General features: G+C 43.5%; 1 protein-coding gene across 2 annotated transcripts in view; it reads left to right on the plus strand.

Moving 5' to 3' along the window:
• The window catches only part of LOC147012966 (laminin subunit gamma-1-like), a 253,798-nt gene that overhangs the window by 111,926 nt on the left and 114,129 nt on the right, over positions 1-27,743 (plus strand). For both annotated transcript variants that reach the window (XM_085854370.1, XM_085854369.1), the window contains exon 4: positions 261-427. In XM_085854370.1, coding sequence (XP_085710496.1) covers positions 261-427 — 167 coding nt within the window. The remainder of the gene's footprint in view (positions 1-260; positions 428-27,743) is intronic.

Genomic DNA, 27,743 nt, shown 5'->3' on the forward strand with positions numbered 1-27,743 from the left:
CCTTCCAGGGTTGGTGAAATGAGTAAAAGGTGTACTGAGGTAATAACCATTTGGTGTAACCTGCATCGGAGTGATGACCCGTCCAGGACTGTACTCCTTGCCAATGAAACTGTCTCGGCAGCCCTGTGCATCTTTACGGCACAAAATGAATGCTATTATTATAAATAACCAAGACAGCCATACTAACCTTTGTGAACAACACTAGTTCTTCATTCCTCATTTTCCACATCGGCATTATTGTCTCATTTTGCACATGGCAGGTGCAAGTGCAACGGCCATGCAAGTGAATGTGGTCGTGGAGACACGGGACATCTGAAGTGTCACTGCCAACATAACACAACTGGCACTGATTGTGAGCGGTGCCTGCCCTTCTACAACGACCGACAATGGCGTCGTGCCACGGCTGAAAATGCAAATGAATGCCTATGTGAGTATGATGGTTTCCACTTCATTCGTGAAGTTTCTCACTTTCAATTTTTCTTTTGCATTCGTTGCTCATGGGATATAAGTGGGACTGCTTATTGCTGCAGTCCCTGGTGGGATGGTTCACCTGTCACCATGCTTCATAGGACATTCCAAAATTTTCTTATCGAGCTGTGATCGAAATCACGATGTGTGACTTCTTGGAGAACTTGAAGGTGGTGTAGTTGTCAGCACTCTGTTCTTGTGGTAGTTGATGATATGAGATTGTGGGAGTGGAAGGTATTGCTGAAGCAGGGAGATTGAGTCGCTGCAGTGCACTGGGTATGTCGTAGACATTGCAGTCACAGATCACTGGTGAAATATGTAATGTGTATTTATTTGAGATGATAGTGAGCAGTTTTGTTTTGGATGCAATTTGAGCTTCATGTCAGTGATTAAGTATGCCATCAAACATTTGACTGGAGCATTGTCGATGGTTGGTTGGTCTTGAGGGGGCAGGAGCTGAACTGCTCAAAGCAGAATGTTCATCCTCTGTACTATTTTACATTGATCTCAGGCTCATCCTGCTGCATTAAATAAGACCATTCACCGTATATGTGTACGTGTGTGCAGACATATGAAAATCATTGAATAAAAATAGGGCTTGGCCGATCTCCACCAAATTTTGCATACACGTTGGTAGTACCCATGGTCAAGTCAGGAGTACAATCCCACTCCTCCCCCCCCCTGCAAGGGGGAGACGACTTACACTTTTTACCTGTACACATGCCACAGTGAAAGTAATCCCTGCTGCAGATGGGGGATTATTTGCCGTGGCAAAAAATATATTTGCCCCACCTCCCCCTCTCCCCCACCCCACCCCACAAGGCCGAATCAGCTGATGTTTCTTGTCATGGTATTTGTCGACGTCAGCATATTTTTACTCGTTACATGGCCATTCATAGATGGGGGCTCATACTCTTGATAGAGTATCAGGGTGGTCATGTGTGACAAGTCATGAACCTTTCTGTGTCTAATAACTTTAAACGTTCATCACTTTATTGCAGCCAGAGTGCAGCAATTTCAGAATTGAATGAGAGTGAGAGAGAGAGAGAGTGACTGAGAGAGTGAGAGAGTGTGAGAGTGTGAAAGAGAGAGTGAGTGAGTGAGTGAGTGAGTGAGAAGAGAGAATGAGAGAGTGAGAGAGGTGTGGCATGGAAGTGGGGGGGGGGGGGGTGGGCAGACAGTGATACCTCAATAAATTAAGAGCAACGACCCCAATGTCGATTGTTCAAGTCAGCATTTTAAAGCTTCATTGTGGGTCACATATTTCTCAAGTGAGGAATGCCTTTTTGTACCAAAAAGATTTTGAAGATAAAAACAGTGAAAAGGCTGAATGCATGCACCTGAGAGAAAACTCAAAGTATGTGGTCGAGCAAATATATGAATAGCTTGTTATAACAATACACGCGCACCTTTTCCCAAGGCCAAAATGCTTCGTCTTACAAGCATACACTTGTTTCTGCCTTCATGGCATCATCAGCAACATAACACTAACTCAAGATTGCAAGGCTTTTGGTGAGGCTTAAAAGCAGTTTGTATCAATATTACATGAAGGGTACTTTGATGAACCGCCTCATCTCGAATTATAACTAGTAAAAGCTTGCAAACAATCATAATTACATTGTTGGTACAGGTCATTTCCAATCACCTGTGAACCGAAGATATTCAACCTGGTAGGCTACTATTTATGGGCTCACATAAAGGCCCATGCTTACTAAAATGCCGTTCAATCAATACCCAGCTGAAGGGAATGATCCCCAACAAAAATCGCTTGCTTTTTTCGGGACACCTCTGATAGGTATGGTTTTCAGCATTCTTCCTCAACATGATGCTCTCGTTGAGGATGAGGATGATGGAGGAAGCATTGAGTGAGTGTTGTGGAAACATGCTTCCTGTAGGAGATCAGAGGTAAGTGAGCATAACCATAACTGGTCTCCCTTACATGGAAGGACAGATGAAGCCGAGCAGATGCAGAGTGTACAAAAAGCAGGACTTCATAGCCCTCTTATAAGGCAATAGTGAGAGGACAAATATGAGACATCACGGCATTACAAAACTTCGCCAGAAAAAGTTGAAGAAAATAATGTCCATCGATATTTAAATGTCTATTCGGGGTTACGAGTTGCATTTTGGTAAACTTTTCCATGTATTTGGCCTTTAAGGTCAGGGTGCATCAAGTTACCTAGTTCTGCCCTTTAACGTGGCTACCCTTCTGATATTTTAAAGAGGTTAAACTACTCACTCCATGAAAAAGAGTAAGTCTCAATGATCAGATACAATGTGTCACATATGGTTAACAGAACTTTGTAAAAATCTTAGTCATAAAAATCCACGTGACATATCGTCCCTTTTGGGTAGTGGTCAAGGATAAGGCCGTCAAAGGATCTCTATTTGTTTTAGCTTGTAATTCCAACTTTCTCGTCCGAATTCTATCTTTGCTTCTTTCTCTCTGTGCTAACAAAGGTCATGATTTGCATTCTTCCTTTTTTATGGAGGGTATGAACTGACAGTAGTGTAGCGTGATAACACTTGGAAACAATAATTATTATCAAAGGAATGAATGAGCAGGAAAAGGGGAGAGAGGGGGATGGATTGTGCGTAATGATGGAGGGGTGACAGGAGATGGTGATGTACCACCTGCTTGAAGCCCGAGAGGGAGTTTTTTATGTCGCTGATGCAAACATGAGGCTCGACTCAGTGCCTCTTATGTGGCAGCCCGAGGGTTTTGGATGTCTTTGTATGATCGTGTATTTGTCAACTCCATGTGATCAAATGCACACTGTTCCTTTTGGGGTTGTGCGCTGCAGTACTGCCTAGTAGATATATATTTTTGGTGGTGGGGAGGAGTGTGTTGAAGAAAAATTACACAACTAAAGAGAGAAGGGGGGGGGGGGGAGATGAGAAAAGGAAGGGGCAAAAATTAGTGGGGGAGAAACAATAGGTGGTTCCATTTCATGACTGGAAAGCAACGTTGCCCTCAACAGTAACAGTCGCAGTGGTATGATGTCAATGGCGACTATGTGGGGTGTTCAGAAATATCTACAAATGAGACACCAATAGTTGTCCAAGACAGCCAAAAAATGACCGAGACATATATGTATATGTGTATATGTATATATATATATATATATATATATATATATATATATATATATATATATATATATATATATATATATATATATATATATCTTCTTCTTCTTCTTCTTCTTTCGGCTGCTCCCATGAGGGGTCGCCACAGCGGATCATCCGTATGATCCGCATAGTGATTTGGCACATGTTTTACGCCGGATGCCCTTCCTGACGCAACCCTGGTCGCCTCTTACGACACAGGGATATGGTACACCTATTTTAACCGGGGTATACATATATATATACATTCGATATATATATATATATATATATATATATATATATATATATATATATATATATATATATATATATATATATATATATCGTCAAATATACCGGTATTCAATATATACCGGGGTATACATTCAATATATATATATATATATATATATATATATATATATATATATATATATATATATACAGTCATCCCCCATTTATCGCGGGGGTTACGTTCCAAATCCCCCCCCCCCGCGAGAAGTGAAAATCCGCGATGAATGGACGCCTCCCCTAAAAATGCCTATTTTTTTATAAACGCGGTGTATAAACACGATTGGGTTTGATTTATATCGGGTGCATAATAAACGCTGGGCGGTGTATAAACACGATTGGGTTTTATTTATATCGAGTGATTATTAAACGCTGGGTGGTGTATAAACACGATTGGGTTTGATTTATAACGAGTGAATATTAAACGCTGGGCGGTGTGTAAACACGATTGGGTTTTATTTATATGGAGTGATTATTAAACACTGGGCGGTGTATAAACACAATTGAGTTTGATTTATAACGAGTGAATATTAAACGCTGGGCGGTGTGTAAACAAGATTGGGTTTTATTTATATGGAGTGATTATTAAACACTGGGCGGTGTATAAACACAATTGGGTTTGATTTATAACGAGTGAATATTAAACACTGGGCAGTGTATAAACACGATTGGGTTTGATTTATATCGAGTGCATATAAACCTTCCTCTGGCGCTTCGGTTCCTTGCCAGAAGCCTGAGAAGGTGCAGGATGTTTGGGCGGCATCGTGGGGCTTGGAGAAAAAACGTAGAAAATATTCGAAGTTCACAAGCGAAACTTTGTCTCGTGCGTTGTGTGACTGGTCGAGCGCCACGCATTATAATTTATTGCTTAAATAATTTATATTTTATATATTATTACCGCGATATACCGGGGGAATCCGCAGAAAAAAATTAGTTAGGTTCCAAGGGAAAAACCGCGATGAAGCGGGGGCGCGATAGGTGAACCGCGATATAGTGGGGGATATATATATATATATATATATATATATATATATATATATATATATATATATATATATATATATATATATATATATATATATATATATATATATATATATTGTTACGGCTGTGGAAATTCGCAGAACACCATATAGGTCCTTCAATTAGATCGATAAGTCTGTGTTCAGTTAGATTTCCCCACCGTGGTTTAATGGGATTTATTCGTGTCACAGGGCTGTGATCTTTGAGATAGCCGTTTTTCTTTACTATCATTATTTTGGACCAACCACCAACATCACTCTCATCAACCGCGTCACAACAACCACAACTACCCCTGCCTCTCAACAACCACGCCATCCTCACCACTCCCCCAGCAACCGTCAACATCTCCACACCACAAACATCGCCTCACCTTCGTCCCCAAACGCCGCCATCTTTGCGCCAGCCACGGTGAGTTCCCAGCGAACAGCATCGCTGCAGGCATACGCGGGGGTTCGCTCATCGAGCAAGTCTGGTGATTTCTACCACGTCCGCTCTGTGGAGGCTTCGTCTCGGAAAACGGATCGCAGGAGAGAAAGGGGCGGGGCCTGTGGGGGTCGAAGGGTGATGATTTCAAACACGTCGGCTCGCTCTCGGAGAATCGGATCCAGAGGGTCGGTGATTTCCGCGACGTCCACTTTCCGCGCAGAGGTCAGAGGTCGGAGGTGAGAGGGCGGAGATCAGATCTCGTCTCACCAGCCCTATAAAAGGCCGCACAAAGCGCCAGTTCAACCAGTCTGGAGGGGGTCTAGAAGAGAGTCAAGTCGGGTCTGGAGGCGAGTCTGGAGAGGTCGAGGAGCTGCGTGGAAGTCTGGAGCCTGGCGCTTGGAGCGTTCAGTCGGTGGAGAGGTTCGGACACCAGGAGGAGACACGAGCTGGGAGCGCAGCCCCGCCTGCTGCGCCACGCAGACCTGCGTGCTCGTGTATGAGCCGGAGAGAACTCGCCAACCAGCTCCGAACGGTCCGAGGTGATCTGGCGTCGGGACAGTCCGAGCAACGCGAGGGACGGACGGGCTCTTAAAGAGAGCATCAACTCAAAAAGAGCAAAGGCCTGTTCGTTCCTCTCAGGCGTTGCCGGCCGAGGCCCATACCACCAGGCCTGGACTGGACCGCGGTTACGCTAACTGCCGTGGGGAAGGAGCGTCGTGGGTCTCCCAGCGAGGAAGGTAACCTGCGCGGCCTCGCGGATCCTCTGCGGTCTACACGGCTCCCCGTTATAAAGGCCCACAGGCCCAGTCTGACTCCCCTGTCTATGGGGGTGGTCTTTTACCTGGGGTTTTGCTTTTGAATGCAGGTTGTGGCGCCGTGTCTTGTAAGTAAAAACTGTTAAGTGACTGTACATAACTGCTTATAGACGGTTGTAGTGCTTCGCCTTGCCCGTGTCTTTGTCCCCGTCCCGCAGTCTTCATAAAACAACTGCATGCGTGTTTTGCTTTTGTTGACTGTATAAGTGTTTTTCATTGCTTTCTGGTATATGTGTGTAGAAATAATAAATGTGCTTGTGTGAATGTTACCCGTTCGTCACGTCATTTTTTCCCCCATTGAAATGCCATCTTGTATTGCGGAATATTAGTTGGTTTTTAAATAACCGATAAATACAATCGGGTCCAGCGAGGTCTGGCGATAATACCCGCTCGGTTATCCCAGAATGGAACGAACCGCTTAAGTGGTTCGTGCCAAGCAGGCCTTTGCCGAGGTACGGTCCCTCAGTAGGTTACCCGCGCGGGTACTTAGGTATATCGATATTCGGCGATTGACCCTATTTCGCGCGGGTAGAATACGGACTGGGCCGTGGTGGGATTGAAAACCCACCCGTGACTGGTTTCTGGCGTTGTTCCAGAAAGTCACGAATGAATTGTCCGTCCAGTGGGCGAGACGGCCGCCATTGGCTAAAGGGTCACTCGCACGCCAGGCGGGCGTAGATTCTTAACACTATATGTATATGTATATATATATATATATATATATATATATATATATATATATATATATATATATATATATATATATATATATATATATATATATATATATATATATACACACACATATGCATGTAAATAGATGTTTGGTACCACAGAATTTTAATATGGATACAAACAAACATGACATAATAGTGACCGAAGCTTTTCGTGCTGCACTCTTCAGGGTAAAAATCGCAGCAATCGAAGAAGGAAGTGAAGGCGTGTGCTTTATATGCCGGTCTCAATAAGGTATGTCAAAAGGAATTTATATGATCTCTGTTTCTCTTTCAGCATGGAAAGATCAAGGGAAGTACGGTAACAAATGGTGAATGGACCTTAGGGGAAACCCATCCCCCCTCTCAACAGAATGAGGTTGCAAACGTCAATCATCGACGAACTCTGCTCCAGCCAATGGGAGCTCGAGGTGAAGATGATGAGCCAACCAATGGGCATTCGGATTAACTGTGACGTCATTACGGTTGAACCAATGAGCATCTACCTTATTGAGACCTGCGTATAAAGCACACGCCTTCACTTCCATCTTCACTTGCTGCGATTTTTACCCTGAAGAGTGCAGCATGAAAAGCTTCAGTCACTATTATGTCATGTTTGTTTGTATTTATATTTATATTTATATATATATATATATATATATATATATATATATATATATATATATATATATATATATATATATATATATATATATATATATATATATATATATATATATATAGATGTACATATACAGGGTGTCCCTAAAAAAATGACATCATTTGAAACGTGAATATCTAAGTAACTACATGTCCCAGGCAAACGAAAGTAAATGGGCTTCACGTTGAACAATAAAAGATTTATTTATAAAAATTTGAACAAGAGATTCAGAGGGATGTAGATTTTATAACCGTTTTCTCAAAACTTCACAAATGTTCAATATGCGCGCACCGCCTGTGACATGACACACGTCAAAACGGTGGTTCAGCTCCTGCCAAACACGCTGTAGCATGTCTTGCGTAACCTTCTCCAGCGCCTCAGTGATTCTCTGCTTAAGTTCCTCTAGGCTTGTAGGAAGAGGGGGGATATAGACCAGTCCTTTCAAATAGCCCCACAGAAAAAAATCACAAAGTGTCAAGTCGGGTGAACGTGGTGGCCATTTCAACAGCACATTGTCATTATTACTGGCACGCCCAATCCATCCTCCTGGTAGATTCTCATTGAGATAAGTCCGCACAGTCAGCTTCCAGTGAGGGGCAGCCCCATCCTATTGAAAAATGATGTGTTCATGCTCATTAGCAATGAGCTCATCAAATAACCAGTTCTGAAGCATTTTCAGATAAACATCGCCGGTCACGTTTCCCTCAAAGAAAAACGGTCCATAAAGACGATTCTTGGAGATTGCGCAGAACACATTCACTTTCGGCGAGTCCCTCATGTGCTCAATTGTGGCATGGGGATTTTATTTCCCCCAAATGCGAACATTATGCTTGTTGACTTTGCCACTCGTATGAAATGTAGCCTCATCACTGAAAACAAGATGCTTTTCGAACTCCTCATCTCAAGTTTCTCTTGCATAGCGACACAGAATTGCTTGCGCCTTTCCCTGTCATCCGTGTTTAAGGCTTGAACGAGCTGCAGCTTATAGGGTGTCATTAGCAAGCGTTTCCTTACTACACGCCAAAGTGTCGTCCAAGGAATATGGGTTTCCATAGATGCTTTTCTTACAGACTTTCTGGGGCTTCGTACAAATGTTTCCGAAACCTGATTGACGATATCTTCCGCTACTGGTGGTCTTCCAGATCCCTTTGCCCTGCACAGACAGCCTTCCTCTTTGAATTTTTTGTGCCATGTCCAAATCTGTTTTCCAGTTGGTGCATTTTTATTGAATTTTCTCGAAAATGCACGGTGCACACTCTTGTTTGACTGTGTTTGAGCATATTCTAACACACAATATGCCTTTTTATTTCTAGTGAACGTCATTCTTTACCCTGAAAAAAAAAAGAAAAAAATTAAACATTCAACTTAGTTAGTTTTTACACATTTTGTTAAAATTAGAGATCATTTGAACGAGAATTAGCTATGTTATTGAACTACGAAATGATGTCATTTTTTTTACGGACACCCTGTTTATATATATGTACAAACCGTGTGCCAGAAACAACAACCACACAGACCGTTCCTTTGCTCCCATGTGCCCGTACGTGCGTGCCCGCCTGTAATGCAAAAAAAAAAAAAACTTTCAAACAACCACACTCTCGTTCCTTCACCGTAAACCACGACTGGATTGGGGCATTGTGTTTATCTATAAATGCGCATAAGAAATCGAGAAATTATTAGAATACAGTCAGTCATCACTATCCGGAAGTGGTGCGTGCCCGTACGGAATGTTCACATGCATTCCACGAATTATCGCTTGCATTGAAGTAACAACTGCTGTGATACTTTCACACAGAGTTAATTAAAATACAAATTAAAATCAAGTTTACCTCCCTGTCTTTGCTTGCCATGACATTCGCTGCCATTGACCATTGCCACTCCTACGCCACGGTGACTAAGGCGCCCTTTCCCCCATTGCCCACGCCTACGCAGCAATGTGTCCTGTCATTAGTTTGGTAAATAAATGGCCGCATCAACGTGTCTTGTCATTGGTTTGGTAAATAAATGTCCATAACTTGAGAAGCACTTGTCCGATTAATATCAAACCTTGAAAAGGCACATCCTCAGGTCCCCAGCAATATACTGGAAAGTTTCAATTAGATCAGACCAGTGGTTATCGAAAAACAGCGGTCACACACACACACACTGCTGGAAATATATATATATATATATATATATATATATATATATATATATATATATATATATATATATATATATATATATATATATATATATATATATATATATATATATATATATATATATATATATGTATATATCTAGATGTATATGTATATATATATATATATATATATATATATATATGTATATATCTAGATGTATATATATATATGTATATATCTAGATGTATATATATATATATATATATATATATATATATATATATATATATATATATATATATATCTATATATATATATATATATATGTATATATATATATATATATATATATATATATATATATATATATATATATATATATATATATATATATATATATATATATATATATATATATATATATATATATATATATATATATATATATATATATATATATATATATATATATATATTAGCTGAATGCACTCCGCATTGCCCAGGTTCTTTTTGAATGAATTTCATCTTCTGTACATAGGTCTGACGCGAGCCCAGTATCAGTTCCCCATTGGGCCACGGCAGTCATAGCCAAAGGGTGTTGGTGAGGGGGAAACACCCCCACCCCCAACCCCCCCATCTGAGGGGCTTCAACATCTGGCCTATAACTTTCCCGGGGCCCGTCCCGATATTTTTGTTTCACAAGTTTCCTTCTATCTTTCACCGTTCAGGAGATTAGCGCATGCAGAGCCTGGGGGGGGGGGGTTGGTGAGGGGGAAACACCCCCCCCGGCGGAGAGACCTAGCCACCTTTAACCTATAACCTTAGAGCCTATAACCTTCCTGAGGTCCGTCCCAACATTTTTTGTTTATGAGGTTTCCTCCTATCTTTCACCTTTCAGGAGATTGACATGTACAGACAAACAATCAAACAAAAACTTCAAATTATATATATTATATTGTTACGAATTACGCGGTTTGGATGGCCATGCACGACCGCTTCAGCCCAAATGCAGTCGCGCGCCCGCCGAAAGCCGGAATTCAGTTGTAGCCTTCCGGATAACCCTGAAAACCCGCTACGGGTGCCTTAACGCACCATAAACTTGTCAATATCCTGTCCGCGTGGTACAGGGATAATCGCCGATTCTCGATATACCTAATTATCCACGCAGACAGAAATACCGAGAATTTATACCTCGACGGAGACTTGTGCAGAACGAGCCGCTGAGAGTGCTCGTCCCATGTGAGTTTTGCCGAGCGGTTTTAAATCACCAAGTTCCGTCGGACCAAATTATCACTTTTATTGGCCTTAATATCCAGTTAACATCCCGAGCACGCTGTGGCAGTCAATGGCAGAAAATGACGCAACGAGACGGTTGACATTCAAACCAGGGGGACATTTATTTTATACAGCAGGCAAGCAATCGATGGGGGAATAGGGAAAAAACACGAGCAAAAGCCTACAGCTGATGTATTCAATAATGTACTGTCATGCACTTAATCAGTTCTACTTATTCAGACAAGGCGCCACAGACTTTCATACAAAAACTCAGGAATAGAAAAGGGCTCATGAGCCTTTAATGGTACTCAGAGCCGGGATGACCGAAGGGCTCCGAGAGACCGGGCTGGTTACTTGGTCGCTCCTGGTGGCGACTCAAAGGTGTTCGGGTCGGCAACCCCTGGTGGTGCTCTGCTAGGCCCTTTGCGTCGCAGATGCGCCAGTCGCTTGAGCGTGCGGGCGGCTTAACGGACGGCTCCCCTTGGTCGCTTGGCCTTCCCAGCGGCCTGGTCGATCGGGCCTGGCCGATGATGCTTCAGAGGAGCGAACGGGCCTTGCTCTCTAAGAGTTGATGCTCTTTTGGGACCCGTTCATTCCCCAGCATCGCTTGATGACCTCAAGGCCGTCTGCTTGGACTGCCGAGCTCCAATGCGCCTTTCTCTTCAGCTACTCCAAACTCCGTCCTTCCAGCCTCCACCAGCCCGGTCTCTTCCCTCCGACTGTTCTGATGCGCCTTCCTCTCTCCCATCTCCCGACTGGCTCTGGCGATTCGACTTCGCCCTTTTTATAGCCCGGGGGGGGGGGGGGAAGCCGCTCTCAGTTTCTTCACCTGAGGCTGGTGCCACTTTCACCTCTGCCCTTTCACCCCTGGTGGGAAACCCCATTCTTACGTCACAGGTTGATTTCGGGGGAAGACGTCTTTTTGATCCGAATATGCAAATCAGCGGCTTCGTGACTGTTTGCACTCGGACGGTGTGATGTGGCTTTACTGTTGTGCCGCTGGTTCGCAACCAGTGCTGGATTAACCAATAGGCAGACAAGGCATGTGCCTTAGGGCCAGCCAAAAATTCGGGCCAAAAATTCTTTTCACATTAAATATTTGTCTTTTTTTGTATTAAATATTTTGTTCTTGAATCGGTTCATCTTTTGTCTGGGGTCCATTTCCATGAGCCCGATATCTAATTTAAAATTTTCAGGCCATTCTCTAAAATTTCAAAATGTGCCTTAGGGCCAGCCGAGGCTTAATCCGGCACTGTTCGCAACCAACGGCATTTTGCGGCTATCGAGGAGGAGGTGATGGTTTTATGATGTTCGTTTGAAAATGATGGTGTTCCTGTTGTTCAGGGATGATTGGGTTTTTGTAGATGTTGTTCAAATAAAAGATAGAAAAGAATAACACTACCTCAAAGATTCACAGCCCAGAATACGAACAATTCCCTTTACACATCAGTGGGGATTCTAACCGAAAACACGTACTTATCGAAATAACTGATCTCTGCGGAACTTGAATGGTGTTTTGTGAATTTCCACAAACGTAACTATATATATATATATATATATATATATATATATATATATATATATATATATATATATATATATATATATATATATATATATATATTGTGATTTCTATTTTTCCGACTCATTATATATGCACCTACTTATAAATTGTATGTAAGTCAGACCCTTCAAGCTTACAGTCAAACGTAAGCTTGAAGGGTCTTTGCAAATTCACACCATGACATCATGTGTGCAGGGCAGTTTGCAATCACCAGGTGAACCTTTCACATTTTTTCATCTGATTGACTTGAAATTTGAACAAGATTTGCATATTGCGTCACTGGATTGGGAAACTAACTATTTTTGAGGTCAAAAGGTCAAAGGTCAACTCAAAGTCAAACTTCTAAAATCATTAAATTTCCTCTGAAAAATTGTTAATTTTCATCTGATTAACCTAAAATTTAAGCAGCAATTGCATAGTCCATCCCTGAATTTGGAAACCAACTATGTTTGAGGTTAAAAGGTCAAAGATCAATTCAAGATCAAACTTCTAAAATTATCAATTTCAACATGAAAAATAATCAATTTTCATCCTATTGACCTGAGCTTTGATAAGATTGTCAATTTTATTCTTAATGAAATGGACAATTTCATGTATTTTGGACTCTGTATGTATATGTGTATGTATATATATATATATATATATATATATATATATATATATATATATATATATATAATGCCTAGTATTGGCGTAGTGGTTAGGGTAGCGGCTTGGGATCCAAAAGGTCCTGAGTTCAAGCCCCGTTGGCTGCTTGAATTAATACACACCAGGAGGTTTACTCAGCCTGTCATCCTTCCGAGGTCGGCAAAATGAGTACCAGTTGTACTGGGCGCGGTGTATGCCCCGGTTAGAATAGGTGTACCATATCCCTGTGTCGTAAGAGACGACCAGGGTTGCGTCAGGAAGGGGATCCGGCGTAAAAACTTGTGCCAAATCATGATGCGGATCATACGGATGATCCGCTGTGGCGACCCCTAACGGCCGAAATAATAATAAGAAGATATATATATATATATATATATATATATATATATATATATATATATATATATATATATATATATATATATATATATATATGGACAATTGCCATGGGGCTAACTTTGGAGGTGGGGGGGGGGTTACAAGTACAGATACCTTGCTGTGCGTGACAGCTTTTTCTTGTTTGTTTGTCTGCACAGAACATGAGTACGGTTTTTCTATGCAACGCTTGGCGGATTGACAAAATTTTCACCATAGGAGCGACTACTCATGAAGAATGTTTTAATGATAATTATGATGTCATAGGTCACGTGGTGTGGCAGTCATGTTGGAAAAAAGGAAAAACTTTGGACCTCTGTATCTCTGAATCTGCACCATGGAAAAAACTGAAGCTTTGCACATGGCAAGTACTCCACATGAGGAATAAGTGTGATGTCAGAGGTGCCTTCATTATGATGTCATTGCATACGTAGAATGCTACATCTGATCAGTATGAAAATATTTTAGGATCATCTTGGGATAAATTGGTTAAGAGAAAAAAAATGATGACATCATCAGTCACGTGACTTGGCAGCCATATTTCTTGTTTTTTGAAAAAAAAAAACCTTCAAAAATCTTCTTCTCTGAAATGGCTAAACAGATTGAGGTGAAACATTACAGGTATGCCCGCCTCCCTATAAGAAACAAAACATTCCCACCTAAGACATCACCGGTCACAACGTTTGGCAGTCACATTGGATTTATCCAAAAAACTTTCAAAAATCTTCCCCAGAATGGCTGGACAGATTGAGGGGAAAATTCACACAAACTACATGTCCAAAAATATGTGGACACCTGCTCGTCCAACATCTCATTCCAAAATCATGGGCATTAACATGGAGTTGGTCCCCCCCCCCCTTTGCCGTTACAACACCGTCCACTCTTCTGGGAAGGCTTTCCACGAGATGTTGGAACATTGCTGCAGAGATTTGCTTCCATTCAGCCACACCAGCATTAGTGAGGTCATTCAATGATGTTTGGCAATTACATCTGGCTCAAAGTCGGCATTACAAATCATCCCAACAATGTCGGATGGGGTTGAGGTCATGGCTCTGTGCAAGCCAGTCAAGTTCTTCCACACCGATCTTGACAAACTATTTCTGTATGGACCTTGCTTTGTTCACAGGGGAATTGTCATGCTGAAACAGGAAAGGGCCTTCCCCAAACTTTTGCCACAAAGTTTAAAGCACAGAATCATCTCCAATATCATTGTATGCTGTAGTCTTAAGATTTCCCTTCACTGGAATCAAGTGGCTGAGCTCGAACCATGAATAACAGCCCAAGACCATTATTCCTTCTCCACCAAACTTTACAGTTGGCACTATGCATTCGGGCAGGTCGTGTTCTCCTGGCATCCGCCAAACCCAGATTCGTCCATCGGACTGCCAAATGGTGAAGCGTGATTCATCACTCCAGAGAATGCATTTCCACTGCTCCAGAGTCCAATGGCAGTGAGCTTTACACCACTCCAGTTGACGCTTGGCATTGCGCATGGTGGTCTTAGGCTGTTGTGCAGCTGCTTGGACATGGAAACCCATTTCATGAAGCTCTCGACGAACAGCGTTTGTGCTGACGTTGCTTCCAGAGGCAGTTTGGAACTTGGTAGTGAGTGTTGCAACCGACGACAGACGATTTTTCCACGTTATGCTTCAGCACTCAGTGGTCCCATTACGTGACCTTGTGTAGCCTTCCACTTCATGGCTGAGCTGTTGTTGCTCCTAGACATTTCCACTTCACAACAACAGCAGTTACATTTGACCAGGGCAGCTCAAGCAGAGCAGAAATTTGATGTACCGACTTGTTGTAAAGGTGGCATCCTATGATGGTGCCACATTGAAAGTATGAGCTCTTCAGTGTGGCCCAATCTACTGCTAATGTTTGTCTATGGAGATTGCAAGGCTGTATGCTTCATTCTATACAACTGTCAGCAATGGGTGTGGCTGACATTGCCGAATCCACGAATTAGAAGGGGTGTCCACATACTTTTGAGCATGTAGTGTGTGTTCCCCAAGCCTTGGGGATATCATGGTGTTCACGAATAATTGATAGGTCATATAGTCTGCCAGCTATATTGGATTAAACGAAAATCTTTTTTTAAATATTATTTATCTTGAACTGCATCATTGATTGAAGTGATACTTCACAATTGTGATCTAGTGGTAATGGGGAATGTATATATATATATATATATATATATATATATATATATATATATATATATATATATATATATATATATATATATATTTTTTTTTTGCGAATTCGCGCCCGCCAGCGTGCGATCGGCCGCTCGACTCAAATGGCGGCCGCCTCGCCCACCGGAACGGACAATTCAGTCGTGACCCTCTCGGACCAATGCCGGGAGCTAGTCATGGGTGGGGGTTTAACCTCACCACGATCATGCCAGTTGCCCACGCGTGCAGGATAGGGTCGCTCGCCAAATTCGATCTACCTAAGTACCTGCGCGAATGGTCGACCGGGCGATCGCACCACGCCACAGGCCGACTCCGGACACGAACCGTTTAAGCGGTCCGTTCCGTGCTCCAGTGATAACCGAGCGGTGTTATCGTCGGCCTCAACGGTTCCGATTAATTATCAGGCATATTAAGCCCACTACGAACCCTTTACGTGAAGCAGGATGGAGGGTCAATAAAGAAAAGACGAAGCGAAACGGGAAAACAGTTCACACAATGCACATTTATTACGTGACACACGGAAAGCACACATATACAGTCAAAATGCACATGTCGCAGTTACAACAAAAGAAACAACGACGCAGAGTTACTACCGACTACGCGCACACACGGCAACACTTATACAGTTCTACTTTACAGAAGGTGCCAACACACATTTACTCAAAAGCAAAGGAAAGAAGCCACCCTCATAGACAAGGGGGCAGACGGGCCTGTAGGCCAATATGCGCGCGTGACCTGAAGGAGCGGCCAGGTTCGCGAGACCAGGGGGTCCTACCCGCGTCCTTGTGACGTGTTAGCGGACGAGCCGCAGATGTGGCCGCGTGGCTGTGCCCCGACTCCGTGCTCCTTGGCGGGTTTCGTTGGCACGACGTTTGGAGTGGGGTGGGAACGGGGCCCCCTTGTTGCACTATCTCAGCGCGGGGGAAAGGGGGAATTGTTGATGCCCTGGGGGAGGGAGAATGGCTGGCTGGCTTGGGTCCCGTGACGAGCGATCTCACACCGCGACCTCATCGCCGACCGCTGTCCTTCTCGCCTCGGACCCGAGCTCCTTGGCCTCTTCCCACCACTCTTCTCCGCCAACTCCAGAACCCAACTCTTCCTGCCTCACCGATGACTCGACTCACTCTGCCCTGCCGACACACACTGCTACTGCCACACTCTGCTCCCAACCAAAAACTGACTCTACCACGATTCGCCTTGCGCTCGCCGTTTTATAGGCCGGCAGGATAAAACAATATGCAAATTTCCGGATCAGGATGACCTCAAGGGGCGGAGCCACGCTCACCAATTGGATGGAGGAAAAGTGGGCGTGAACCTCCCCTGATCCTATAATTTGCACATATCGATTTCACACAGACGCGCCTGGAGGCGGGGCCAAGCCGCTCCGCGCTTGCTAATTGGACGGATCAGAAGTGGGCATGTAGCGTTCTTGATCCGAATTTTCCCTCGGAAAGGCGCTATTTGCACTCTCAGAATGAGCCCAAGACAGCCCGACGCTCAGTGTTCACAGGTGGTGCGGGAATGGCCGTAGAAGGAGAGAGGTGAGGGTGGTGGAGGGTTTATCAGTGGTGGTTTGATGGTTATGGTGCCGTTTGGGAATGACAGTGATGCGATGTTTGCGGGATTGAGTTGTGAAGATAAAAGTTGTGGCTGTTGGCATTGTTGTTGTTGTTGTTGGCTGAGGGTTGGAGCCTGGTTGCAGTTGGTGACGATGGCTGGCATGGTGGTTCTTGTGTGATGGCGGTTGAGACATGGTTGATTCAAAATAAAGATAGAACAGAAAAACGGCTATCTCAAAGCGTCGCAGCCCGAATGAATCACATAAATTCCCTCCAAACAATGCGTTTGGGGCTAACTGCACATGTACTTAGAGTTATCTCACCTACGGGCCCTGAATGGTGGTTTGCGAATTTCCACAGCCGTAACAATATATATATATATATATATATATATATATATATATATCTTCTTCTTCTTCTTTCGGCTGCTCCCGTTCGGGGTCGCCACAGCGGATCATCCGTATGATCCGCATCGTGATTTGGCACATGTTTTACGCCGGATGCCCTTCCTGACGCAACCCTGGTCGCCTCTTACGACACAGGGATATGGTACACCTATTTTAACCGGGGTATACACCGGCCCAGTACACTGGTACTCATTTCACCGACCTCGGAAGGATGACAGGCTGAGTCAACCCCCTGGTGTATTAATTCAGTGGCCCAACGGGACTTGAACTCAGGACCTCTTGGATCCCAAGCCGCTGCCCTAACCACTGCGCCAACACCAGGCATCATATATATATATATATATATATATATATATATATATATATATATATATATATATATATATATATATATATATATATATATATATATATATATATATATATATATATATATATATATTAGTATTATTATTATTTATTTTTTTTCCACTTGATCAGACACATGGTGTGGCAGCCAGAATTTGTTTTTTTTTGAATCTCGGTCCTTTTTGATGTTTTTATTTTTAATAAGGCTCACTTGGCTGTGCCTGGATGGGTTTGAGGGTAGAGAAGTAGCAGATGAATGGGGATCCTATCCAGGTTCCTCCTGATAACTTCATCTTTGCTTTTTCCTTGTTCGGGTTCTTTCTGATTACTCTAATACAGGACTGGACTTATTTGGTCTTCCATTTGATTTTAATTGAATTTATTTTGATTCCATTCTGAATTAAATTGAATAATAATAAAACGTCATGGGTCAGGGTCAGGTGTCTGATCTAAGCGGGGTTGCATCAAAGCAGAACATCTTGGTAACCAGTCATCACTGCCGGCAGTTATAAAGTGGCAGTTCTAACTTTGTCTCTTATTAATTACGTAACACACCAGTACACAAACGTCACACAAAATACACCACACAAAACAACACCAACACCACGCAAAACAAGCTCTGGCGAGGGTCTGCAATCTCTGATTGCTCTTTTTATTGTTTACTTCTGATTTGTGTTTTTTGTTAACATTGAAAATGCGGAAAAACATGAAAAAGTGTTTTTTCAAAACTTATGTTTGTATAATTGGAAAGAGAATATGTTTATTTTTTCAGTCTGTATATCCGCATCGTATAACATTTTGGTTGATGTCTGTTGGATTTTATTCTCGCCTCTCCTTTGTATAACCTTTTGAATACCGTGTGTGTGTGTGTGTGTGTGTGTGTGTGTGTGTGTGTGTGTGTGTGTGTGTGTGTGTGTGTGTGTGTGTGTGTGTGCGTGTGTGTTTCATTCATGCACACATTTGAGTCCACGGGGTTGGCAAGATAGCTTTGAGGCATGCTCGCCTCTCAGCTCTTTAGCCTGGGTTCAAATCCAGACCCAGCTATAACCTGTCACCCTGGTGTTTCATCGGCCAGGTGTTCCATCAATGTGTGTGCCATCCCTCTGATGGCCGTCAAACAGGGTGTCCCGTCTGCTGACATTAGTTAGTGGATGTTACAGATCCCACGGTGTCCTTCCCCTGACTGATTTTCTGCTAGAAAGGCAACGGAAAACCACTGAGCATGCATCACCCTCGCCAAGAGCCTATTTAAGCAGCACCGATGCTCTGTCAAGAGTATGGTACATTGATGCCACTAATGCTGAGAATTATGATGAGTACACGAGTTTTATGTCTTATTTTTTAACTACATGAGTATGTGCAATTGAATAATGTTCCATAGGAAATCCTGTTGTTGTACGATTCTGGATTCCTCTACATATGTTATACGAGTACATCGAATGCATGTACACTTGTGTTATAGGAGTCTTCAGGTTGCATGAGTTGACATGTAAGAGTTCTCTTGTTGCACGAGCACAAGTGTTGCTTGACTACATGTGTTTGTGCATGTGTGTTGCAAAAATACACGTGTCGTGCAAGTGCCACAGAATGGTAGTGTGATATTACACTTGCGCAACCGTAGGCAGTTAGGGAAAAGCCTGGCATTAGGCCTTGCTGCAACCTCGCGGGCCCCCAGCGATAGCGTGCCTCCTTGAACAAGCATTTTCCAATGAAAACCCAGGCAGTCTGCCCACTTCGAAAGTGCCTTACATGGCTTTGAGGTTTACAGTGTGGAGGAGCAGACAGAAAAGGTAGAAGTGGTTGAATTACAGTATGATGAAGAAAATAAATAAAATTTGTACCATCCAATTCAGGAAGTTAAGGAAAGCTTGAGCTCGTAGAGGAGGTGAGAGAAGAGGTGATTAATATACCATGACATGAAAAACGTCATAAAGAGGTATTGATGTTAATCAACGATCTTATTTCACTTAGAAGGTTATCAGATGAAGAGGATAAGGGAGCTAAGGAAGCAAAATACTCTATGTATTATTATTATTCTCTATTTTTGGAATGTTTCAACACTGTTTGATGTGGACTTGAAAGAGCATTCCAGCTTTTTCAAAAGATTCTAATATTCCAGTCTCAAGTACCTTGTGATTATAGCTTTAGTTTAAGCCAGGGTGCTTATTTTTGTGTCCTGGAAAGGTGAACACATGATCCCACAAGTATGAGCACACGCCGCCACATCCCATAAAATCGTTTGTGATACGGAGTATGCGCATTGGCATGCTGTCCAATCTCTAACATTCCTCTGCCTGTCTGTCTTTCCAGCATGCCATGCCAGCTCTAAAATGCCATCGCATGGAAGCCATGTTGGAATTTATTTCTCGTCCTTATCTTTTGCCTTAACAACTCACAATCGCCTGCTTACTCTCAGTTCCATGATCTCACCTCGAATGCTAATAAATTTGTTTTCAAACTGAGGCAGGTAAAATGTGTGCCAGGAAAAACTCAAATGGTAATGGACAAATCATCCCAGTGTATGGGACTTGAACTGGGAATCCCAAGCCTCATGAGCACTGTGCTTCGATGTAAACTCCATACAGGCTCATCTTATGCATATTTGCATAGTTTCTGGCTGGAAGCCTGGTGTTTGCTTAATGGTTCAGATCCTTTTGGGGTCTTGAGTTTGAGCCCCTGGTCTGACATTGAATTAACACTAGGTGGATTGACTCGGCCTGTCATCCTTCCGAGGTTGGTAAAATGAGTACCAGCTTACTGGGATGACTGAGCCATTCAAGTATCCTGCGTCGGAGCGTCGACCCATCCAGGATTGTGCCCAATAGCCCAGGAGACTGCTTTGGCAGCACCAATGCTCTGCACAGAGTATGGTCCCAATGGATGGATGGATGGATGTATCAGCAGCATACGAGTAAATAAATAAATGAACTTCTCAGTGGAATTTATTTATTGCCTTTAACATTGTCAGAATGCCTTGGGAAATAAAACACTTTATTTATTTATTTATTTATTTATTTATTTATTTATTTATTTATTTATTTATTTATTTATTTATTTACATGGACACGTCAACATTAGGATCGTCAAAGTAAATCAAAGCTTTGGTGAAAATGTAAAACCTTCACAAGTCACGTTATCATCGAGTTGAATGAATAACTAGTCTGGCTGGTGAAGGCTCATGTCCGTCTGCATGCACAATTAGAAAAAGGGATGAAAATTGGAGGATGAGCATGGATAATAAAAACAAAACAAGAGGATGTTGATTGAGGTATGCCATCCGCCACGAGAAGCTGAGATTTCGGGTGTTAACCATTTGTCGGAGCCCGATAAAGGGTCAACGTCCGAAAAGTCAGTTTCGCATTGCTTCCTACGGCGGTCAGCATACCTGGATCAACGTTTTAAATGCTCGATTGTCTTGTCGTCTCTATCACCAAAGTGCCAATCAGAAGCGTCACTAAGGTTTGATATGTGTGACCTTTTTCCAGCCACAATACCATCCTAACGCATTACTCAAGGAATCTGAACTGAACTCAGAATAACATGGAGCGGGTACTTGCACTCTTGACGATGGATGATCCATCAAGATTGCAAGTACCCACGCCGTACAACTTATGGTGGATTCCGACCACGAGCACATTTTGTAAACGGTCATGGCTTTTATCCATTCATCCATTCAACCATTTGATGCGATGTTAATTAACACTGTAATAAAGCATGGCTTATTTGGAGCCCAGCCAGGAGAAACGGGCCAACACGAAATAACTCTGAGTGGGAGTGACATGTCAATGACTATTGAGTCTGTCATACAAACACAGAACAGAACATTGGCGACTTGGCAGATGGTAGCAGTTGACCGCTAATTGTGCAAGTGGGAACGTTTTACATCATTAACTTAAAACAATAATGCACGAACTACTTACTGCCTTCAACCAAGTAAACAAGCACCTTCCAATGTGAACGGAGATCCCCAAAAGGTTCGTTTGTTATTACCTGGTTCAAAGGTGCCCATATACTTTGTCAAACCATTTTCACTTTCATTGTGATGTGGGATAAGCGTTGATATTGTTCATCACAACCTCCTGAATGAATGTTTTGATGACAGTATAAACACACCTGAGAATCTACCTGAAGAATGTTCCATTGAACAACTGAAAGAGATTGGAGTGAGGAATTAGTTGGGTGTGACTCCACTGTCCATAAAACCCATTTTTTGGGGGATTGGGGCCAGTTGGCCTGAATTGACCTCTTAAACACAAAACTACCAGTTTCAACTACAAAACCACCTCTCTCCTCTCACCCCCCTCTCCTTTCTCCTCTCCCACCTCTCTCCCATCCCCCATCCCCCCTCTATCTCCTCTCCCCCCTTCCCCGATCATCCTCCTTCCCCTCACTCCTTCGTCTCCCTCTCCCACCACCCTCACTCTGTCCCCTCTCCACCTCCTCCTCTCACCCCCTCTCCTCCTCTCTCCTCTCCTCTCCTCCTTTCTCCTCTCCCACCTCTCTCCCATCCCCCACCCCCTCCTCTATCTCCACTCCCCTCTCCCCCCTTCCCCGCTCATCCTTCTCCCTCTTCTCAGTCCTTCGTCTCCCCCTCCCACCATCCTCACTCTGTTCCCTCTCCCCCTCTCTCCTCTCCCACCTCTCTTCCATCCCCCACTCCCCCTCTCCACTCATCCTCCTCCCTCCGCCTCACTCTCCCCTCTCCCCCCACTCTCTCCCCTCCCCTCTCTTCTCTCTGCCCCTCAATCCTCTCCCCCCCATCCGCCATTCCCCTCCCAACATCACACCTGACCAGAAACTATGGCTATTAAAATGTGCTTTGCCTTTTAAAACATCAATATTAGTTTGCTATTCATCCCGTTTTTTTTCCCGTCTTCCTTAAACCATTTTAGCGACGATGAAAAATGAAATTGGATATCAAATGAGAGTTAAGATAAAGCTGTGAGAGAGTGAGAAAATGCAAACCTGACAAAAGAGGCTGATGAGGTCTTAGACCTCTATGGAGAAAACAAAGTGGTGGCAATTTGATTTTTAAGCCCTGCTCAGATGGAGGGACAGAGAAAGAGACAGGCCAAGAGGGACAGACAGACAGACTGGCAAAGAATATATATATATATATATATATATATATATATATATATATATATATATATATATATATATATATATATTGTAATGGTTCTGAGAACCACAACCCACAGCTAAACGGTACCCAACATATAGCAGTTCCCGAGTTAGTTATTTCATTATTATGTGTGATCAGACAGGGTTCTGACTTTTGGATAGAGGGAAGGGAAATATGCGTTGTGTGGTATGAGAGAGGTTTCTCCCCTTTCATATACTTTCTAATCTTCACTTCTTACTATCCTTGCCTTCTTACCACCCTTTCAAAACACGTTCTCACCATAACTCAACCATCACTGCTCTCTCATTCAAACACGCCCCTGCATAACTCAATCATCACTTCAAAACGACAGGCCTCAACCTTCAACCATTGCGTCCACACACCATGACTCAACCCTCAATAGTGACTTCAGCTGGCAATCACCATACCTTCCTGCCAGCGATAACCACCCCACCTGTCAAAACCTGCCATGAGCGCCTCAATTCAGTCATCAAGGGTGTTACATGCATCAGGAGATGATTAGTGTTCTGCAGCCGGGAGCGACTGGAGCAATTTCGTGAGCTCCGGGCTCAAAAGGGATGTGACATCATGCTGTGGTGAGCCCCAGACCAATGGGCACGCCGCGCTCAGGGTTCAGGGAGTGGAGCATGACTCTTGCTCTCTGTAGCGATATCTGCAGAGGGCGGTCCATGATCCCTGACCCCCCCCCCCCTTGACTCTCCAATCCTTTTCGGCTGCTTAAAAGGGCAGCACGCCCAACCATTCTCAGCTTATTGGAACGTGCTGGAGACCTCAAAACAACCTGCCTACCTGTTCGTGCTATTGGAACGTGCTGTCGGAGTACATGGAACAAGCGATCCAGGCTGGAGGAGTGCCAAACTAAGGCTGTGGGATGAGTTGGGTGGTATCCCAGCATGAGGCAGGATGCCCTGCCAAACTCAGCATGGGAAAATAGCTCCATCACTGATGTACACGATATTTTTCTTCCTTTCTAATTCATCTACATGAGATGCACATCGAGCCATCGATTGAGGGCAGTGATGAGCCTTTTATTTTCAGAGACACCCTGCAGATATGCACTGTTTCCTCACTTCTTCTCATGCTTTCACACACACACACACACACACACACACACACACACACACACACACACACACACACACACACACACACACACACACACACACACACACACCTCTCAAACACGCATCACAACACCCACATTTACCTCTCTATTTTCCTTCCCTTACCTATCCTGCACTTTGGCCTAGCATGTGCCCGTGTGTTCATGCTGGGTAAGGAAGAGGCTGAGAACAAGTCTCAGAATCTCTCTCTCTCTCTCTCTCTCTCTCTCTCTCTCTCTCTCTCTCTCTCTCCCTCTCTCTCTCTCTCTCTCTCTCTGTCTCTCTCTCTCTCTCTCTGTCTCTGTCTCTGTCTCTGTCTCTGTCTCTGTCTCTGTCTCTGTCTCTGTCTCTGTCTCTCTCTCTCTCTCTCTCTCTCTCTCTCTCTCTCTCTCTCTCTCTCTCTCTCTCTCTCTCTCTCTGTCTCTGTCTCTGTCTCTGTCTCTCTCTCTCTCTCTCTCTCTCTCTCTCTCTCTCTCTCTCTCTCTCTCTCTCTCTCTCTCTCTCTCTCTCTCTCTCTCTCTCTCTCTCTCTCTCTCTCTCTCTCTCTCTCTCTCTCTCTCTCTCTCTCTCTCTCTCTCTCTCTCTCTCTCTCTCTCTCTCTCTCTCTCTCTCTCTCTCTCTCTCTCTCTCTCTCTCTCTCTCTCTCTCTCTCTCTCTCTCTCTCTCTCTCTCTCTCTCTCTCTCTCTCTCTCTCTCTCTCTCTCTCTCTCTCTCTCTCTCTCTCTCTCTCTCTCTCTCTCTCTCTCTCCCCTCATCACTTTCTATGTTTACCCAGCTGTAATTATGATTGGCACCATGTCTTGTGTGTACATAAATAGGTAAGCTTGGGTGGGGGCCATAAGTGCTAAGGGTAAAAGTTCTGTTCTGTTTCTGTTCTGTTTACTGTATGTGTTGCTCCCTTCCAAGCACCCTGCATATGTGCTTTGCCATCCCTTGTGAATATAATCTTTGCTGTAAATATGTGCCACACTAATTCCTGCCATCCCGCCCAGTCCCGCACTCCCGTGTTCCTCTCATATAAATAAACCCAGAGATATTTTTTCCCAACTTCCTCACTGTCTTATCCATATTGGTTGAACATAGTCTGCACCATCAGATAGACAGGAAGTTCTGCCACATTGTTTGGCTCCAAAATTAGCCAGTGCATACTCGTGCCTTTACTCAACCATATGAATAAATAGATGGGTGCACATTGAGGGTACGAACCTTAATTGGTGGGGTCAAACCAACGGAAAGGTAAATGGTTAATAAGATGGTGGACCCTGCCAGGCTTGGACGTTTGAATCGATGTTCTTAGTTGCTTCACAATCCGATGGACCATGACTTATCAGCGGCACATCGGCCTGCAGGGCCAGAGGTCGGGAAACACCCGATAAGTTCCCTTCATGGCGGACACTGAACCCCGATTCCGTAATAATATATTCGATCACTGATACCTACGGAAAATCCGCACAATGCAAAAGGTAACTTCAACAATATGATGCAATGAACAGTTAACTATTTAGTAAAGAACCTCTCCCTCCCCCTCTCTCCTCTCCCCCATCCCCCCTCTCTCCTCTCCCCCCATCCCCCCCATCTCTCTCCTCCACCCACCCCTCTCCCCGCTCTCCTCTCCCTTCTCCTTCCTTTCTCCCACCTCGCTCCTCTCTCATCCCTCCATCTCCCCATCCCCGCATCACACCTGACCAGATATACCACATTCTAAATATCAATAATCATCATGGGCAACCATCTGCTATCTCTTAAAATAACAACCCACCATCAAGGGCTCAAATGCCAATTATGCTACTACATCAAAAAGGTAGTGTAGAATACAGTACCCTCAAAAACTTCAGATTTTTCCCCAAACTAATTTTAAGTAATGTTGAACAACCAACAACCCTAGGAACATCCAAAAATTCAATCATGTGTCAAACAAAATTATACAGATGAGCTGTCACCTTGCCTGCTCGTCGTACCCATGGTGAATGTGGTGCCATGTGCTGTGTTTGCCTTCTAGCACCCAAAACAGTATAATTTATTTTTTAAACGTTCATTTTTCCTCAAATTTCCTTTAATTTAATTTAGAACACCTCGAGGGACTTCTAAAAATGCAAACACCCATCAAATAGACTGTACAAATAAACAATCACAAAGGGGACAGGTCTGAAAGCCACACATGTTCAAAATGCCTATCAAGTTCTTTAAAATGCATGCTTTTTGGTCTAAAAACATCTAATTTTGTCTGATTTTCTTGGGATTTGATTTTGTCGAGTCTAAAACGATGTCAGTGACAGTCAGAAATGATATCACAAGTCAAATTAGAGTTAAGAAAAAATTGTGAGCCTGAAAGGATTTAGCTTTGTGAGGCTTCAAACCATGCTAAATATTTAAACATTCATACATTGAACCCCCTAACTTGGTGAGGCAGTAAGGCACAGATTGAGTCCCATAACAGCAAATGCTGTAATATCTGTGAGCAAGAAGCAGTGTCTCTCACACGAACACATTGTCTCTGCCCTGCTGAGCACTGGTTCGGAGGTGAGGGTACCTTCAAGCAATAATATTAAACAAAAAAACTTCTTCCCACACTGAATACAACATGACACTGACGTCATGCACATATGTAAACCACTGCATTATCTCCAAACATGGATGGCTGCTGCAGGGCTACTCAGGTTTTTGAAGATTGAGATTAAATGGTCACAAGTAAATTAATGCATAGCCGCCAACCAGTTTTGTCCTAATTTGAGCTCATCAGGACAGCAGATTGCAAATTTCTTTATGAGTGTCAGAATCACGAGCCATATATGGCAGTATATAGGTTGATAAGGCCTCAGACCCATCCATGTATTGCATACTTATATGGACCTTTTGAAGTGAATTAAGGAAATGAATCAATTGGGTGAGACGAAGCAGCTTACATTATCTTGTCCACTTGTTCCCCGATGTCAAACTTGGCAAGTGGGAGAGGGAGGGGTGATACGGCACTTTTCCCTCCCACCAACACAGGGAGAAGGCCCCTCTGCCCAGCTCTGCATCAACATGTGTGAGGCAGGACTTGGATCATCCCCGGGCCATGATTGGTTGGATGTCTGTGTTGGTGACTGGTCTGTTGTGTCCAGTGCGGAGAGGACTCTCTTGGGGCATTTGTTTGTGGACCCTTCAGGGCAGAGAGACCCCCCCACCCCCAAACTGCACCCACTCCAACTAGTAATTTGTTGGCCTTGGAAGTGGGGGTGAAGTGAAAACTTACCACAGGGCAAGGATCAGGGAGAAGAATCAGTCTGATGTGGGACCTCTTCTCTCTTCACTCCCGTTGTCTCCCTGTACCTGTATGTGGTGTTGCGTGCTGCATTCACCCCTTGCCTACTTTTTCACCACCTTCCCTGCCAGATTCAGAGTGCATGGTAAATGTGTGTGTGGCACCATTGCTGGGGTTTCATTCTTGCATGTTGTTGTTAATGTTTTCGTATGCAGCCTGTGGCTGCTGGTTGCATTATTTTTCTG

Source organism: Eptatretus burgeri, chromosome 14, assembly GCF_056783735.1.
Source record: "Eptatretus burgeri isolate ZD-2024b chromosome 14, Ebu_testis_v1, whole genome shotgun sequence".
Classification (NCBI taxonomy): Eukaryota; Metazoa; Chordata; class Myxini; order Myxiniformes; family Myxinidae; genus Eptatretus; species Eptatretus burgeri.